Raw genomic sequence first — 18,679 nt, 5'->3', positions numbered from 1 at the left:
AATTTCAAACTTCGCTTAGTATAATTTAAGATTATTTAAATGAATGACTTTATACTTTTTTTATTTTTAGAGGAAATAGATGACTTTCTATGACCAATAACAAGTTTAGGATATCAAGACCGAAGAAGTGAATTTATTGATTGAGCCACTTCTTTTGACGTGGTTGTCAATGTGGGTTACTAATAAAGCAACACTAAATTAAAAAGTTAAACATTGGTTATTTGACTTCTTTAAGTAAATCTGGCGAGTTAATGAGTATTTGTTTTTTAGTTTAATATGATTGGAGTGTAAGAAAATAAAATAATGAAGCTAAAATTATTATTTTTTTCATGAAAAAAATCAAGTAAATGGCTTTTAAAATATAAAATACATAAATAATTTTAATTTGCGAAAAATTAACCTAATTTCTTAGAGTTACTCTTTATTTTGTCTTAAAAAAGTTGTTGTTAAATAATTTACACAAACTGAGTCGTAATTAATACTAATTTCCACTAATTAATGCGATAGCTAGCTAGCTAGCTTGGGTGTGATATGAGTTTCTATTGGGACGACGCCAGTCCCATAAGGGCTTCTGATGACGGAAAAATAAGTTAGTTCACGAACACGTATATGACCATGCAATATAGTAGTAAGAACGCGTACATAATCACTTTTCTTTCGCTATCTCCTTTTTCACAAAATTAAATTGTTCAGAAAAAAATCTCAAGTTGTGAATAGTTTCAAAGTCCTCTGCCTTGTGTTGTACGTAGTTAATCAATGCGAGGAAAAGTAAATTCGCAAACCAATAATGATTCTCACCTTCTTACAACCTATAAATATACCACAACTTTGCTTTCATTCAACACTTGCAAACAAACCTCATAATCAACTTTACCCAACAAGCCATATAGTCCTTGTTGTCTCTAAGATCTACAACACATTATTAAACTACTTTTATCAAACACTTCACCATGGTTTTTCCAAGACCTCCTTCTGAGTCTGACCTCTTTCTTCATTCCAACTTTGCTTCTCGCTATGCAAGAGACTCTCTTCCCAGGTATAATATACTGATTTCTTTTTCTTCATGGCTCTTCCTTTTAATGTCTATGTCTTCATTCAATATTATCATTATTATCTTTCACTTCAATATACTATTTGATCATGATTTTCTCTGTGGGGAGTTAATTAATGAAGTGTTGTTTTGGTGATGCAGGTTCAGCATGCCTGAAGACTCCATGCCAAAGGAGGCTGCCTACCAGAACATTCACGATGAGTTGCAACTTGATGCCATTCCAAAGCTTAACTTGGCTTCCTTTGTCACCACATCCATGGAGGAAGAGTGCAACAAACTCATCATGGAATCCATCAACAAGAACTATGTTGACATGGATGAGTATCCTATCACCACTGACCTTCACGTACGTTCTCATAATCTTTCCTTTTCTTTATATGCTGGAATATCAGATAGATGCTAGAATTTTTTGGTTCTTATTCACCACCTTCGATAACTTTATTTCCTTTGTGTTATCTTTTGAAAACAGAATCGGTGTGTTAACATGATAGCACGTTTGTTCCATGCTGATATTGGAGAAGATGAGAATGCTATTGGAGCAGGAACAGTTGGCTCATCAGAGGCCATAATGCTGGCAGGGCTTGCATTCAAGAAGAAGTGGCAGAACAAGCGCAAGGCAGAAGGCAAGCCTTATGATAAGCCTAATTTGGTGACTGGCTCCAATGTGCAAGTATGTTGGGAGAAATTTGCCAGGTATTTTGAGGTGGAGTTGAGGGAAGTGGAGGTGAGGGAAGGCTACTACGTGATGGATCCTGCGAAAGCAGTTGAGCTGGTTGATGAGAACACTATTTGTGTGGCTGCAATATTGGGGTCAACTTACAACGGAGAGTTTGAAGATGTGAAGCTCTTGAATGACTTGCTGCTTCAAAAGAACAAGCAAAGTGGGTAAGTAATATTGAATTAAGTAGCTATGATCATCAATTGAAGTGTTACTGATTTGGTATGGTTATGACATGACAGATGGGATACACCAATTCATGTGGATGCTGCAAGTGGTGGTTTCATTGCTCCTTTCCTTTATCCAGAGCTGGAGTGGGATTTCAGGCTGGCATTGGTGAAGAGCATAAATGTGAGTGGACACAAGTATGGTCTTGTTTATGCTGGTATTGGTTGGGTTATTTGGAGGACAAAGGACGACTTACCCGAAGACCTTGTGTTTCATATCAACTACCTTGGAGCTGACCAACCCACCTTCACCCTCAACTTCTCCAAAGGTATTTCTTTACAATCTATGCATATTGCTTCCACACCTTCATTGCATATATAATCATACCATATACTTACCTTATACTCACATGCAGGTTCTAGTCAGATCATTGCTCAATATTATCAACTAATTCGTCTTGGCCAAGAGGTGAGTTCATATAGTTGGACTTATCAACAAGACTCTAATTATTACAACAAAATCAATCTTATATGTCTAATCAATGATAACATTTGAGTAACTATCCATCACAATGGTGGATGAACTATGATATAAATCCATACCTCTCTTGTTGAATTTGTAGGGTTACCTGAGCATAATGGAGAACTGCAGAGAAAACGCAATGGTGTTAAAGGAAGATTTGGAGAAGAGTGGGCACTTTAACATACTCTCAAAAGACAATGGTGTTCCTGTGGTGGCATTTTCTCTGAAAGACAGAAGGCAGTACGATGAGTACAAGATATCAGAGATGCTGCGGCGCCACGGTTGGATAGTGCCAGCTTATCCAATGCCACCTGCTGCTCAGCACGTCATTGTGCTCCGTGTGGTTATCAGGGCTGAGTTTTCACGTACTCTTGCTGAGCGCCTTGCGTTTGACATACACAATGTGCTGCATGAGCTTGAAAAGTTGCCTCCCCCCACAATGATGAATAACATTGAGGAAGAGAACAAGGACTTGGTTGATAATGGAGTTAAGGAAACTACATTGGACGCACACAGAGCCATTATTGTTCAAGAATCAAACAAGCGCCAGAAAGTTATGGCTGCCTAGTTAGGGGGCTCTTTCTCATAATACCAATAAAATAAGGAGCCTTTTAGTATTTGTTCTAACTCCAGCCATACTCTACCCTTAACTATAGTTTACTTTATTTTGCCGAAATGTTAGGGAAAATTTGCTTATAATTTGATGTCAATTGAGATGTGTAATTGGCATGTATTACGTTTAAAATGTTAACGTAACTTGAATATGAAAGTTTTGTTGTTGACGTTACTATTATCCTTTTGTCTGTGGGAGTAGCCAGCAAGATAACTGATTCGATAACCGTGTTAAGTGGAGAGTAGAAGAAGGAAATAAAATTAAGTTTTAGGAGGAGAAATGGATAGAAAGAACAACTCTCACTTGTACTAGATTCTATGCAATCTCCAATTGCAAAGAAAGAATTACAAAGGACTTGGGGTGGAAACATATTATCTGGGTTTGGAATTTAACTTGAAGAAGAACTAGATCAATGTGGAAAACAATCCAGAAAGAAGGATTATTGCAACTCAGGTCTGGCCAAAAGTTTAAAAGAGATTGTGTGAAGTGTGGGACAAAAGAAGACCAGTGATCATTTACAATCAGATTAGCATATAATATACTAAAAGGTACTCTAGGCGTGGAAGACCAATGATAACTGTAACGTCCCATTTAATTAATAAACGTAATTAAAGAAACGTCACACACAAATGATACTATTTAGCAATCTTGGGGTCCTTAACCTAATCCCTACAAACTAGGCACACCACGATGCCGAAAGATTACAGGATAACGATTTGACTAAAAGCATATAAATCCAAGAACAACGAATACATGGGCCATAGCCCTAATGAAAAGCCCAACAGAAACTAAAGTCCAATCCACGTGGACTATGCAGCAGAATTACCATCTCCCTGTTGTCCACGGATGTTCCTCGTCTCTGCTCACACCAACAAGTTGATGATCATCGCAAAAGAGAGTACCACACAGCAGAACACACAACAACAAAAGTAGGGTAAGCTAGAGCATAAAATCATTTCATTAATGGATTCAGATACATTTCACAGTCCAGCATACATACATCACACAAGCATGTTACGACCTTCCAAACAAAATACACTACGACTCGACTCGACTCATCCGGATATATATATATATATATATATATAACTTGGTCGGATTCAACGGACGCTTGCACTTGTGGATACCTCTGCTCACCCCCGAGCTATGTGTTACAAGTGTTTCATTGAATCAATTTCCCTCACCACAAGGTTAGCCCTTAATGAATTTCAGGCCTCCTACTACTCTCACCACAAGAGTCAGTCCGCTCTAAGTGAGACTAACTGACCCCTTAGAGTGTCAAGATGCAGTCCTTACCTTGAATTCTTACCTAGTTATACAGATGGGGCACCACCATGGGCACCCACTAACAGGGGCCATGGAATTACGTCCCGACCACTGAAGCGCAGCCCCGGAAGTCTCACCTAGAGACCCCAAGGAATTACATGCTGACACGGACCAACATTCATAAATCAGCAATACGAGAACATTAAATCATATTTACAATTTCATACCAACCCCTGGGATTAATTCCTCATACGTATCACATTTTGAATCCATACCACTAGTCATCACCACCCCATGAGTCTAGGGCCTCATCTCATATCAATACCATGTTACTTTAGTTCCAATCCACTCATTCATTTTACATGCCAAGTTCCCACAATACCCATCATTCACCATTTATGAATCATGTCACGCATACATAGCACTCCATTAGGCATATATCCATACATATGTACATGTATCTCATCATAGCAATCATACCCAAACAATTCCAATCATCCGAGAGTAAACACACAACCAAAACACAACATTGTCTCGCCCAATCCCTCGCTCAAGCTGAAGGGTCTCGCTCAGGCGAGTCCCCTTCGCCTAGGCGAGGGCTCAAAAACACCAAGAAAGCAACGCGGGATCTCGCTTAGGCGAGACCCCTCTCGCCTGGGCGAGATGCTCGCTCGCTCAAAATAAAGAGCGAGTCGCCTGGGCGACCTCTCGCGTAAAAGGGTTTGCGCGAGTCTCTGTTCGTCTCGCCTAGGCGAGACTGGCTCGCTTGGGCGAGATTAGCAGGTCTCGCCACTGTTTTCCTGCAACAGTGATCCACGCCAGCCCATCCCACATATATTAACACATTCACAGCTTATCACAACATCATACCAGCCCCATAACTTCAAAACGATAGTTCATAACATAACAGAAACGAAATATGAGAGTGAGCTAGAGCTTCCCTACCTGGAAATGGGTTCGTACAGGACTTTCGACACACAACCAAGGAGCATAGCAGCTCTAGAAACGCACTAAAGAGTTGAAAACAGAAGGTACACGGGACAAAGGGGGCGGATTAATACAAAACCCTAACTGTGAAATACAAAGGAAAAGCAATGGAACTCATACGATCTAGAAAGGGCACTTACGTGGAGTAGGAACTGGTTCGGAGCTAGTTCGAGAAGGCTTGGGGAGGAACCCTAGCAGAGCATCCTATGAGAGTAAGGGAAAAAGACGGCTGGTTTCTGAAAGTGAATGGAAATGGAAATTAGGGCAACACGAAGGGCTCTTATCTCATGGGCCAGCCTTTAGGCCCACTGCTGTAGGGCAGCCCTTAAAAGGAAGTAGAATAAAAAGGGGCCTTAAAATAACCAACAATTTTTCATACAGCCGTACGACACCATGACATGGTTTCTTGATCTAATAATTGAATTAAAATTTGTTGAGCTGGCACATTCACCTTTTAATTAAATAGTAAAATAAAAGGAAAACTAAAGAGTCGGGCAACAGGAAAGTGAACCTTAGAAGTTGGATAAGGGTGAAAGAGGGATGGAGAAATAAATTGGTGATGTAGAGAAATTGAGATTCATACAGAATCATCTCCCAACATTATTTCATAGAAAAAACATGAAAAATGTAATGATAATTACTATCCCTTCTCACTGACCAAAAAATTAACTTTTCTAAATTTAAGTCTATCTTAAAAGTAATAAATTTTATAATGAACTATAGGTATCACGCGTAAAAAATCACATTTTTGGTTGGTCTCCAACTAACATACGTAAATTTATTTTACAATTTTTACAATTTCGTTCTCGTGCCACTATTTTTCCTCTAGATAACACACCACTGTTTTTCTAGCATCATGAGTTTTCTCCAACCAGAAAACTCCAACCTCAAGTGGTTTTTCAGGTGACTGTGACATAAGTGTTGGGTTGATTTTACGTGGCTACTACATTTTGGTGGTCGCAGATATAATTGTGGATGTTCGGTGTGGTTGCACTACTAAAAATTATCATATTACATGTGAATTTTCTTGCAAATTTGTTAAAAAAATTTGCAAGAAAACACTTTTTCCTGTTATTTTTTCTAAGAATTTTAATTGGTAGATAATTCCTTCGTGGGTAATTATTTCCTACAAAATTATAAAATTCATAAATATTTCCTACAAAATTTGTTGCGAAAAGTGTTTTATACAAAATATTTTGCAAAAAAATTGGCAGCAATTTCCTACAATTTTTTTTTCATAACAAAATTTATAAGTATATCCTACAAAAACAATTTCAAAACAAAATTGACAAGAAATATGAGTTTTTTTAGTAGTGTTGCATCGACAAAGTGTGTGGTAACTAGAGTTTGTTGTAGCTTGCGTTGTGGCTCGCAGTTTGGAGCATCTTTAGTGTTGCTACGTGATAGTTGTTCATTGTTGTGTGTGGTGTGTGCGCTGTTGCACATCTTATTTGTTCTTCCTGCGAGCCTCGGATGATTTGGAGTTGCGCAATGGTTTGGTAGATGTTTGAGGTGGCCTGCATGGTAGGAGCTGGTGGTGTAAAGGTTGGCCATGGACGATGATGGCTACATGAAGATGGGAAAGAGGAAGATGGTGGTGGCTACAGTGGATGGTGCAATTGTTTTTTAAATTATGTGAAGAATTTACGTCTTATATATATATTCTAGATTTACGTCTGACTAGAACAAACATAAAAGGCCAAAAATAACACACGTAAAAACCCATTTTTGTGTTGGTGCTTGATCAATGTTACCTGAAATCTGAAATTGATAGTTATGTATTATGCATAAGGAGTTAGAGCAAGGAAGGGTTGTTCTAGCAAAGATGAGCAAGAGAATGGGGTGTTTGGAGCATGTTTGACACTTTAACACCTGAAATTGGTTAAGGGAGAGTGTTTGTTGTATAAGCGCATGTGGTAGCTCTTGAGACTCCAATCCTCCATTTGTTTGCAACACAATGGTTATTAAATACTAAATAGAGTGAAGACTCCCTTCATGACTGTAAAGTAAAAAATGGTTATAAATATCTAGGGTTAAGTATGTTTTTAGTCCCTTAATTTTTATAGAAAATTGGAATTAGTCAATCCTTGAAATTTAACCCAATTTAGTCTTCCAACTTTAAAAATGTTTGGATTTAGTCATTTTAATGAAATTTTGTTAAGTTTATTTGACGTTGCAAACACATCTTAGGATAACATTTGAGTTATTTATACTGTTTGAGACATTTTCGCTTCAATGTTAGTAGAAAAACGTGTTTGAAACGTCAAATAAATTTAATAAAATTTGGCTAAAAGGACTAAATCCAAACATTTCTAATGTTAGGGGACTAAATTGGACCAAAGTTTCAAAAAGAGACTAATTTCAATTTTTCATGAAAGTTAAGGAATCAAAAACATATCTAACCCTAAATATCTATTATACTTAAAAATTGAAATAGAAAATTTAATAAATGTAAAGCTTCAATAATTAACTAACTTGATTCTAAAAGTTTGTAAATGTAACTTATTTGTACACTTCCTTAATTGCTATATTGTTGATGGATAAAGGGAGCACGATAAAGTTGAAACTTTATCTTAAGTACGTGCTTCTAATTGACTTTTAATTCCAAATCCTTATTAAAAGGATTTTTTGTTTTTTATCATACTCATGCAAATGTAAAAATGTCCATACAAAGATGGAGTTTATGAGGCTTACCTTAGTTATCTTATTTCCTTATTTATTATTATTATTATTATTATTATTAAAACTAACAAGATTTAATGTGTTGAATATTTAATTTAAAATGGTAAAATGTAAATTTTAAAAGTTCTTAAGTAAAACAAAGAGTCATTATATTTCAGAAAGAATAATTGACTTCATTATCTTCTTTCATCGATCTCAGTCTATATAGATCGTATAAAAAAATGACAACACAATATATCACATATCTAAAATTGAACAATGAAAATGATTGAATTAACATTGACAAAAACACTCCAACTTGTCATTGGGTTCCTAAACTTCTTGTTTGGTTAATATGTTCTTTCTATTTGTGTTGATGTATTTTATTCTATTTATTGAAGTTGTATTACAATTATAAATGTGTTTTTGTCGGGATTTGTTTAAGGATTAGGGCTTAGGTTTCTAGGATTATTCTATTTTTTAATTATTTTTATTATTAATGATTAATCTCAAAGTAAACTTTGCAGGTTTTTGAAAAAGTTGAGACTTGAGAATAATAGAAAGAGACTTGAGACTTCAAGATATACAAGTCTATGGTGGAATTTACTTTCTTGACAACTAAAATCAAATTTTATTGTTTAACTCATTCTTTTTATACACTTATTAGTAGTGTTTTATATACTATAATTTTTTTTTATATAAAAATATATAGATATGACAACTAGAAAATTTGAATTAGGCTATTCAAAAATTCAGAAGAAGACAAAATTTCAGGCTTTAATTGCATCACAAAAGAATAAATTTATATAAATAGATAAGAAAAATGAATTAGAAATTACAAGTGGGTGTTTTTTGAATGAAAAACAATATAGATATAGGTAAAAGTAGAAGTGACAATGCTGGTCGCCCCAGCGCGTTTAGGTCTGCCCGCACTTGGCCCGTAAAATGCAGGTCGGGCTGGCCCGCCTTGCTTTGATAATGCAAGCTCAAAAGTTTGGCCCGCCTTGCATAGGTTCTAGCCCGCAGGGTGACCCGTTTTTTTATTTTTTAATTTCGTATGATAAAGTTTTCAGTGTTCAACAAATTTGGAAAGTTTAACAAAGTTCACAAAATCAAACAAAGACATAGGAAAATTGAATGATAAATTGATAATCTAACATTTTCATCATGTCCATATTTGTACTTTGTCATGCACGATGAATTCTTCAAAAATACATATCACTTGTCTTTTTCACTTATACAAGAATTTGAAACGTCTATGCAAAGTCTAACAAGAGAGTAACCAACATACATAAGTGCAAGTTTTTTGTTTTCTTCGCATAGACCGCGGGTCAGCCCGCCTTGTCCCACATTTGGCCCACACAGTCTGCGGGTTATGTAGGCTAATCTTTTGCAGAGTCAATATCTCAATTCGTCCCACGATTTTTCGGTGGGCCTACGGACCAGCTTGTCAGGTCAAAAATATATTGTCACCATTAGATAAAGCATATATATATATATATATATATATATATATATATATAGAGAGAGAGAGAGAGAGAGAGAGAGAGAGAGAAAGAAGTAGTTGGTGATAATGATAAAATTCTCAAAATTTATGATAATGACTAAAAATATATATAAAATGATTAGATGAATTAGCCTTATTATATATTAAAACAAAAGTGTCAATGAAATAAATTTGGACAATTTAATAAATAATTTTACATAAAAAAAATTAAAAAAACAAATTTTAAACAAAAGACATCATTCTTTAGTTTGTTTTAGGTTTTCTAAATTCCAAAATAGGAAATTTAATGTTTAAAAACATATATTATTTGAAAATTGGTGTATAATTCTTCATTAAATAATAAAATTTCAGTATGATATAACATTATGAAAACATAAGTAAATCTTCATTATAAAATTACTCAATTATAAATATTTGATATATAATTGACGTATATATATTGATATAGTTTAATAAAAAAATTGAAAACATGCTTGTCATTGGTATAATCTATGTATTGACATGTAACTCTTACGTTGCTTATTGTTCCTGCAGACAACAAATAAGATGAGTTAGGCACAAGTGTCACCTTACCATGTAGTCCGCTATCTCTTCAGTTGGTCTCTCCCCGGTTGATACATGTCAGCTTGAACCCAAGAGGGGTTACCTGCAAAAGATTCTCTGAAGCTCAAGTAAGTCAAAGCTCTTAGAGAGTCAAATTAGTGATTAATGAATGCGTACCTTTAATTCGTGGGGTCCATGCGCATTTATAGAGTATTAATGATGTTCGTTTACCTAATGGGATGGGCCTTGGTTTGGGCCCTAGCCTGGGTTATGAGTGGGCCTGGGCCCAAACCCAGGCCCTTCAAGGTCTATCGAACGCCAAGACCTCCATCTTACTAAGTCTTCGAGGGCGGTCTGATCCGTTTATTTCTTGGCTTATCAGATGTCGTCCTTGGCCGTGTACTATCCGTGTTGGCCATTTTATTGTTATTTTAGCCTTTGTTCATTTAAATTCGAGACCATGGCGGCCCAGGTTGTGTACTTGGGTTGTCTCTGACATGTTCGTGAGGTTTATCATTTATATGGTTAAGTCGACCAGGTCCAGTATGAGTTAGATTTACTCGGCCTAGGCTGAATATTTGGCTGCCTTGATGTATTTCTTATTTATTTGATTGAGTTCGGTTAGGTGTGGTACACCAGTCTCCCAGCCTTGTTCGATGTGAGTTGTTGGTCAAGGGTGATATGTGTTGGTTGTGTTGGTATGCTAGCGGAACCGGCTAGGTGTGGTACACCAGTCCCCCAGCCTTTAAGTGTGGTGAATAGTGTTAAGGCTAAAAAGTGGTAACCGTCAGAACGTAGGTGAAGGGGTGCCAGGGGTCCAATCAAGAAGTTTTGGCGCCGTCATTTTTCAAAAGTCGTATCTTTCGCAATGATGGTGTCGATTGGTCTGGGGTTTTATTTTGGCGGGAAGAGTTTTCATCGTTTGGGACCCTGAACTATAAATATAGGTTTGAAAACGGGTGAGAAGTTACTTGTTTCATTTGTGATAGTTCTGAATTCAGAGATCTTGTGCGCGTCATACTGTCCGACTAGTTCCCAAATTCAACCGACATCTTCTCGTAAAAACGAAAATAGGTATGTCTAGTAGTGATAGCGTGTCTACGTCTAGTAGTAGTGAAAGTACCGAGTCGGATAGAAGTAAGGATAGGCAACTTGGCGGAGAGGGTACGAGTTCTAGGGTTGTTACGAGTGGGATGCCAATGGAGATTGTGAGGGAGGTTCGAGAGGATCCTCCGAAGAGTTGGAGGAGAGCAACTGGCCGGCGAAGGGTGGCTATGGGTGGGCAGCTGTTGACGTTCGTGACCAATCATCTTTGTTCAGGTGGTCCCGTCTGCTGAACTCTTGGTTAAACTGCACACCTGTCATCTCCAAGGGTGTCAATGGGGACATTGTTTCTCTAGAGAGGGTGAGTGCTATCGACCGGGTATGCCATGGGCAGGAGGGGGCTACCGAGAAGTTTTTCTACATGTGTGTGCCACTTTTCTCAACTTCATGTGCGATTGCCGTTAGACGATTTTACCATGGGCGTATTGCGGGCGTTGAATGTGGCACCTACACAGCTACATCTGAATAGTTGGGCCTACTTGCAGGCTTTCCGCATTCTGTGCCAGTCCTTATACTTGGAGCCCACTCCTTATGCTTTCTTGTATTTTTACGACACCAGACCTCGGCGGTCGGCTACTTGGCTATCTTTGATTATTCATCCCAGCATCAACAAACTGGATGCCTTCTCCCAGTCTTTCAAGCATTTCAAGGATGGGTACTTCAAGGTCGTCGTTAAAGAAGGAGGAAAAGCTTATTTTTTGAACGCAGACGGAAGTGTCAAGTTCCCTTTTAGTTGGACAAACAATCCTTCTCCGTATAAGGACATGGGGATGGATGAATTGTCGGCTGGTGATAAGGAGGTTGTGGAGACCTTGTTGAAGTTTGTTGATAAGTTGCCCACTAAGGGCCTAGGTTAGAGTTTATAATTCGGTGCACCTGATAATAGATATCGAAGGTATCTGTTTATTACTTAAGTTGTGTTAATAATACTAAGTTGTTTTGATCCGAGTTGTGATGTATTATTGTAGGGCATATGGCGCAGTCTGGAAAGAAGAATTTGGCACTTTTTCAAACGTTGAGGAAGGAAATGGCCGCTAAGGCCAAGGCGGCCTGGAAGACTGATGTTCCCAACTTACAAGAATCTGTGGTGGAGGTGCACGTGCACAGCGGGACGAAAAGGAAGGCTGAGCTTCCGCCTCGACCTGGGAAGGGAAAAGATGTGAAGAAAGTAAAGGCGACCCTGCTTGGAACGGGGTCGGCTAGCGGAGCGGGGTCGACCAGTGGGGAGAAGGGGCCAGAATCTGGGTTGATCGAGCTGCCGGAGATATCTGTGAGGAAGGACATTTCAATTACCCTCCCAGATACCATCGTAAATTCTATTGACAACATGGACGTGGAGCACATTGTGAGAACAATGGTCGAATTTGGGAGCAAGGCTTTAGTTTTGAGCCGACGTGTGGGGTCGCTTTATAGGAGAGAAGTGAAGGAGGGTGGCCGGGAAAAGGTGGAGGAGTTGTAGGGGAAGGTGGATAAGCTGGAGGAGGAAAAAGCTGCGTTGGAGAAAGCAAAGGAAAGTTGGGAAGCGGAGAGGAAAAGGTTGGCAACATGGAGGGTTCGTTGCTTGGACTCTGAGGAAAAGTTGAATAAACGTATAGGGGAATTGGAAGAGGACTACGATGATTTGAAGGACAAGTATGATGGAGTTGTTGGTGAGCTTGATGATTTGAAGAACAACATCATACAGGAGCACATCAACGGTTTTGAGAAGGGATTGCGGCAGGCGGCTTTTTTCCATCAGGATGTGGACGTAACGGATTCGAGGTTTGATGTGAATAAGGATGTTATTGACGGGAAGTTGGTCCAGGAGGATGAGGACAGTAAGAATGAGGAGGCGCAAGAGAAGGTGGCGGAGGAGGAGAAGAAGGCGGGCGATGCCGAGGATGCACCTGTCCCCATAGACTAGGATTTCTGTCTTAATTGATTCGAGAATATTATTTGAGCCTGTCTGTAATATTTGGTACATTTAGCTACATTGGTTTATTGCACTTATGTTTAAATGCGATTAAGGTTCTGCATGTTATGTATGTTGTGTTTTGTTTATATGTGGTGTATGCGTGTCGCGATAAGTCATAAGATAAGGGTATTCGGCCCAGGCCGCTTACTTGGGGTAAGGGTGGGGAACTTAAACGAATCACGCATAAGATAAAGGTGTTCGACCCAGGCCGCTTACTTGGGGTAAGGGTGGGGAACTTAAACGAATCACGCATAAGATAAGGGTGTTCGACCCAGGCCGCTTACTTGGGGTAAGGGTGGGGAACTTAAACGAATTAAGCATGAGATAAGGGTGTTCGACCCAGGCTGTTTACTTGGGGTAAGGGTGGGGAACTTAAACGAATCAAGCATAAGATAAGGGTGTTCGACCTAGGCCGCTTACTTGGGGTAAGGGTGGGGAACTTAAACGAATCACGCATAAGATAAGGGTGTTCGACCTAGGCCGCTTACTTGGGGTAAGGGTGGGGAACTTAAACGAATCACGCATAAGATAAGGGTGTTCGACCCAGGCTGCTTACTTGGGATAAGGGTGGGGAACTTAAACAAATTAAGCATGAGATAAGGGTGTTCGACCCAGGCCGCTTACTTGGGGTAAGGGTGGGGAACTTAAACGAATTACGCATAAGATAAGGGTGTTCGACCCAGACCGCTTACTTGGGGTAAGGGTGGGGAACTTAAACGAATGCAAATGAAAAACACATAGAAAGTCGTATAGTTGGGAACCCTTCTTTTTATTTATTGAATAGGGGTGCCTCGTTAAAACCTCCTTGGTCAAAACCCTCCTTAGGGAAAAAAGGCCAAGTGAGGAAAAAGAGTACACTCGGGGTTACAAGTATTGGTTCGATTACAATACACATTCAGCTGAAGTAGAACTTGAGGTGGGATACATTCCAAGTGTTGGGAATTTCTTCCCCAGATAATTGTTCTAGGCGATAAGCTCCTCCTCCTGCATCTTCTCGTATGCGGTACGGGCCGTCCCAATTGGCGGAGAATTTGCCATCCTTCTTCCTGGCACTGTTGGCCATTCTCCATACTAGGTCCCCGATGACGATTGATCGTGGACATAGTTTTGCATTATACTTCCTGGCAGCTCGTTGTTTTGTAGATAAATTGCGTATCTGGGCTTTTTCTCTGAGTTCGGGTAGAAGGTCGAGATGTAAGGCCATGTTTTGGTGGTTGTGGGTTGGGTCGTATAGTTCTCGGCGCAGGGACGACTGGCCAATTTCTACTGGTATCATGGCGTCTACGCCGTAGACTAGGCTGAATGGGGATTCGTTTGTTGATGATTGGGGGGTGCATCTGTAAGCCCATAGTACTTCTATTAACTCTTCGGGCCATCGACCTTTGGCGGTATCTAATTTCTTGCGCAACTCTACGAGGATGACTTTATTTGCCGCCTCTGCTTGCCCATTGGTTTGTGGATGTTCTACAGAACTTGTGATGTGCTTGATGCCTAGGCCAGTGTAGAATTTGGCTAACTCCTTGTCAATAAATTGTCGGTCATTGTCTGTGATGATGGTATGTGGTATGCCATATCTGCATATAATGTCCTTCCATACAAATTGTTGGACTTGCTGGGTCGTGATGGTAGTTAGCGGCTTGGCTTCGATCCATTTAGTGAAATAATCGACGGCTACAATTAGAAATTTTACCTGCCCTTGCCGGGTGAAAAGGCGCCGAGGATGTCCATTCCCCATTTAGCGAATGGCCATGGGGACAGTATGTGGTGTAGTTGTTCATGTTTCTGGTGAATAAGGTTGCCATGTTTCTGACATGGCTTGCATTTCCTGACATGATCCTGGCAGTCTGCTTCTATGGTCGGCCAGAAGTATCCGGCTCTGAGAACTCTGGTAGCCATGGTGCGTGCACCGGAATGATAACCACAAATTCCATCATGTAGCTCTTTGATGATATATTGGGCTTGCTCTGCCGTAACACACTTAAGTAAGGGTTGGCCATATCCGCGTTTGTAGAGGTCATCGCCTATCATGGTGTACTTGGCGGCCTTAGCCAGCCAAGTTTTGTACGCATCGAGGGGGGGTTGCCGGTTTTGAGGTATTGAATGTAGGGGGTGGTCCAGTTTTGGCTTTGGGAGGGGGTGACGTTGTTGGCTGGGGTGTGGGTTAAATTTTGGCAAGTGTGTGTGATGGAAGGTGTGGACAGTGTTTGCTGTAGTAAGGATCGGTGAGGGTTTTTGAGCTTGGAACTGGCCAATTTGGAAAGGATGTCGGCCCTGACATTGTCGGTTCTTGGGATGTGTTCGACGCGGACTTGTTCAAAGGTGGATTGAATGACTGTAGTGAGTTTGGAATCGGTTTTGCACGTTAACTTCTTGACGCCTACTTCGCGGGCTAGGGAAAGGCCGGCGAGGATGGCTTCGTATTCGGCTTGGTTATTTGACGTTTTGAAAGCAAAATGAAGGGATTTTTCGATGAGGATGTCGTTGAGGCCTTCTAAGACGATGCTGGCGCCGACACCCCTTGGATTTAAGGAACCATCTACATGGAGTGTCCACTGGTCCTCTATGGGTGTTTGTTGTAGGTCGTTGACGAAGTCTAAAAGACACTGGGCTTTGATGGGGCCGTGGGGTTCATAGCGGGTGTTGAATTCTGACAGTTCCACGGCCCATGATGACATGCGTCCGGCTAGATCTGGTTTTTGTAATATTTTCTGGATTGGGTAGTCGGTCTTAACAGTTATGGTGTGGTTTTGGAAATATGAGCGGAGGCGGCGTGCCGCGTGGACCAAAGATAGGGCCAGTTTTTCTACCATTTGATATCTGGTTTCGGGATCTTGCAATGTTCTACTCACAAAATACACAGGATGTTGTATGCCTTCTATTTCTTAAACAAGCGCGGCGCTGACGGTATAGTTGGTGGCCGTGATGTATACCAGCAGGGTTTGACTGGTGTTCGGCCATTGGAGGTTAGGTGGGGAGGTTAAGGTTGTTTTAAGTTTTTGGAAGATTTGTTCACAGTCATCAGTCCACGTGAACCGGGTGGATTTCTTTAGGAGTTGGATTATGGGTTGGGTTTGTTCGGCTAGTTTGGGTAGGAAACGAGAGATGGCTGTGAGACGGCCAATGAGACGTTGGACCTCCTTAACAGTAGTGGGGTTGCGCATTTCGATGATAGCCTTGCATTTTTCAGGATTGGCCTCTATGCCGCGTTGGGTTAACATAAAACCAAGGAATTTACCCTGGTCAACGCCGAATACGCATTTGTCGGGATTGAGGCGAAGGTTATATTGGCGCAGCGCGGAGAACACTGCTGATAGGTCTTCAGCGTGTTGGTGATGACTTGGGGACTTGACAACCATGTCGTCGACGTATACTTCGACACAGTGCCCCGTTAGGTGGCTGAACACCTTGTCCATTAGTCATTGGTAAGTTGCCCCAGCGTTTTTGAGGCCAAAGGGCATGACTCTATAGAAGTAGTTGGCATCGTCCGTGATGAAGGCGGTTTTGTGCATATCTGCTGCGGCCATGGGGATTTGGTTATACCCTGAATACACATCCAAAAAACTAAGCACCTTGTTTCCTGCCGCGCCGTCCACAAGTCGATCAATGTTGGGTAAGGGGTAGGCGTCGCGAGGGCAGGCCTTGTTCAAGTCCGTGTAGTCTGCGCACATCCGCCATTTGCCATTGGCTTTCTTCACCAAGACAACGTTAGAAAGCCAAGTGGTGTATTGAGCTTCTTCTATAAATCCTGCGCTCAGTAGCTTGTCGGCTTCAACCTTGGCTGCTTGCCGACGCTCTTCACCAAGCTTGCGTTTTTTCTGGGATACATAGCGGACTTCTTTATATATGGATAGTTTGTGGGATGCCACCTGGGGTTCCACTCTAGGGAGGTCGGCGGCCGACCAGGCGAAAAGATCTGTGTTGTTGATAAGGATAGGTGTGATGGTGGCACGCTCGTCAAAGTTTAAACCGGTGCCTAGATTAATAGAGTGGCCATTGGGAAGCTCTAGAGGAGAGGTGTCCTCAACTGGTTCGAGGCGGACATCCCGGCCTATTCTAGGGTCAAGGTCTTCGCCGGATAGGGCTATGCTGGAACTAGGGGGTCGTTCGATATGGTTGGTTTGTTGAATTGGGAGTTGTGGTCGCAAGCTGGCCATGTAGCATTCGCGTGCCAAGCGCTGGTCGTAGTGTATGGTCAGGATGTCGCCGGATGGGGCAGGAAATTTCATGGCCAAGTGAGGGGTGGAGACGACTGCGCCAAGGGTATTGAGGGAAGGATGGCCCAGGAGGATGTTGTAGGATGTTGACGCGTCGACGATAAAGAAGCGGATTGGGATGGTTTTGGTCTGGGTTCCATCCCAAAAGATGGTGTAAAGGTCAATGTAGCCCCGGGTGGATACCTGCTCGCCAGAAAAGCCATATATTGGCTCGTCATATGGGACCATGGTGGTGTTAGGAAGTTGGAGTTTTTGGTAAGTGGCCCAATATAGGATATCAACAGAGCTGCCCTGATCAACTAGGACTTTCTTAATAGCGTAATTTTCGATTTCAACAGTGATGACCATGGGGTCATCTTGTTGGTGGTCGAGGCCGTGGAAGTCATCATCTGTGAATACGATAGGAGGCATACGACGTCTGTGGTGGGAATGAGTGATGTGGTTGATGGATTGTATATGGCGGAGGTGTCTTTTTCTGGCAGAAGAGGTGGAGCCTCCGCTTGCGAATTCACCAGAGATGGTGTTAATGGTGCCTCGTAAGGGGGGGTCGGCAAGGGTGATGTTGGTGCGGGCGGGCTCTGGTTCTTGATTGTTGGGTTGGGCGGGGTGTCTGTTATGATGGGAGTCATGTGGTGGACGTTTGTGGTCAGGTCGAGGGGGGTGACAGGATCGAGAGGAGGAGGAATGGTCGTCTCTACGGATGAAGCGGCGAAAGTGGCCAGCACGGACCAGTTCTTCTATTTTATCCTGGAGTGCTTTGCATTCTTCTGTGGTGTGGCCATGGTTGCGGTGGTAACGGCAATATTTGGTCATGTCGGCGTTGGGGGGTGTGGTTGTCTTGCGTGGTGGAGGGATTAGATCAGCTTGAAGGGCTTCGTCGAGGATGCGGGAACGGGCTATGGTAAGGGGGGCGTATCTAGTGAAGCGAGGTTGGCGGGTTTCGCGTGGGCAGGTATCAGGGCGTGGGTTAGGTTGTGGGGTGGGGTTGGCGGTGGTGGCTGCGTAGTCGTTGCAGAATTTAGTGTGAAGTGTTTGCATTTCCTCCATGCGGACATAGTCGACTGCACGCAACTTGAGTTCGTGCATAGAGGCAGGTGGGTGGAGATAGACGTTGTTGGCGAAGGGGTCAGGTTGTAGGGTAAGGGTCATGCACTGGAGGATCATCTCCTGATTGAGGTGTGGTGTATGAAGAGCTGCTTTACTGAAGCGATCGATGAACGCTCTGAGTGGTTCGTTTGGTTTTTGTTTGATGCCCATGAGGGATATGGTGGTGGTTTGATGGGGACGGCTGCCGGCAAAGTGGGTGGAAAACATGTGGGAGAGGACGTCGAAACTGTCGATTGAGTAGGGCGGAAGAGTTGTGAACCATTC

General features: G+C 41.5%; 1 protein-coding gene across 1 annotated transcript; it reads left to right on the top strand.

Annotated features, from left to right (window-relative positions):
- The first annotated feature begins 859 nt into the window (after positions 1-859).
- On the top strand, positions 860-3,158 carry LOC114179123 (glutamate decarboxylase 1-like). Its single transcript, XM_028065347.2, has 6 exons — positions 860-1,036; positions 1,193-1,397; positions 1,521-1,936; positions 2,012-2,265; positions 2,353-2,405; positions 2,560-3,158. Exons 1-6 carry the CDS (start codon positions 951-953, stop codon positions 3,025-3,027), a joined length of 1,482 nt encoding a protein of 493 aa, XP_027921148.1. The 5' UTR covers positions 860-950; the 3' UTR covers positions 3,028-3,158.
- Positions 3,159-18,679: the final 15,521 nt, after the last annotated feature.

Source organism: Vigna unguiculata, chromosome 3 (genome assembly GCF_037176805.1).
Source record: "Vigna unguiculata cultivar grain cowpea cultivar isolate G323 ecotype 2 chromosome 3, ASM3717680v1, whole genome shotgun sequence".
NCBI classification, from domain to species: domain Eukaryota; kingdom Viridiplantae; phylum Streptophyta; class Magnoliopsida; order Fabales; family Fabaceae; genus Vigna; species Vigna unguiculata.
The sequence above is the reverse complement of the archived record's forward strand: the minus strand, read 5'-3'. Positions and strand labels throughout refer to the sequence as shown.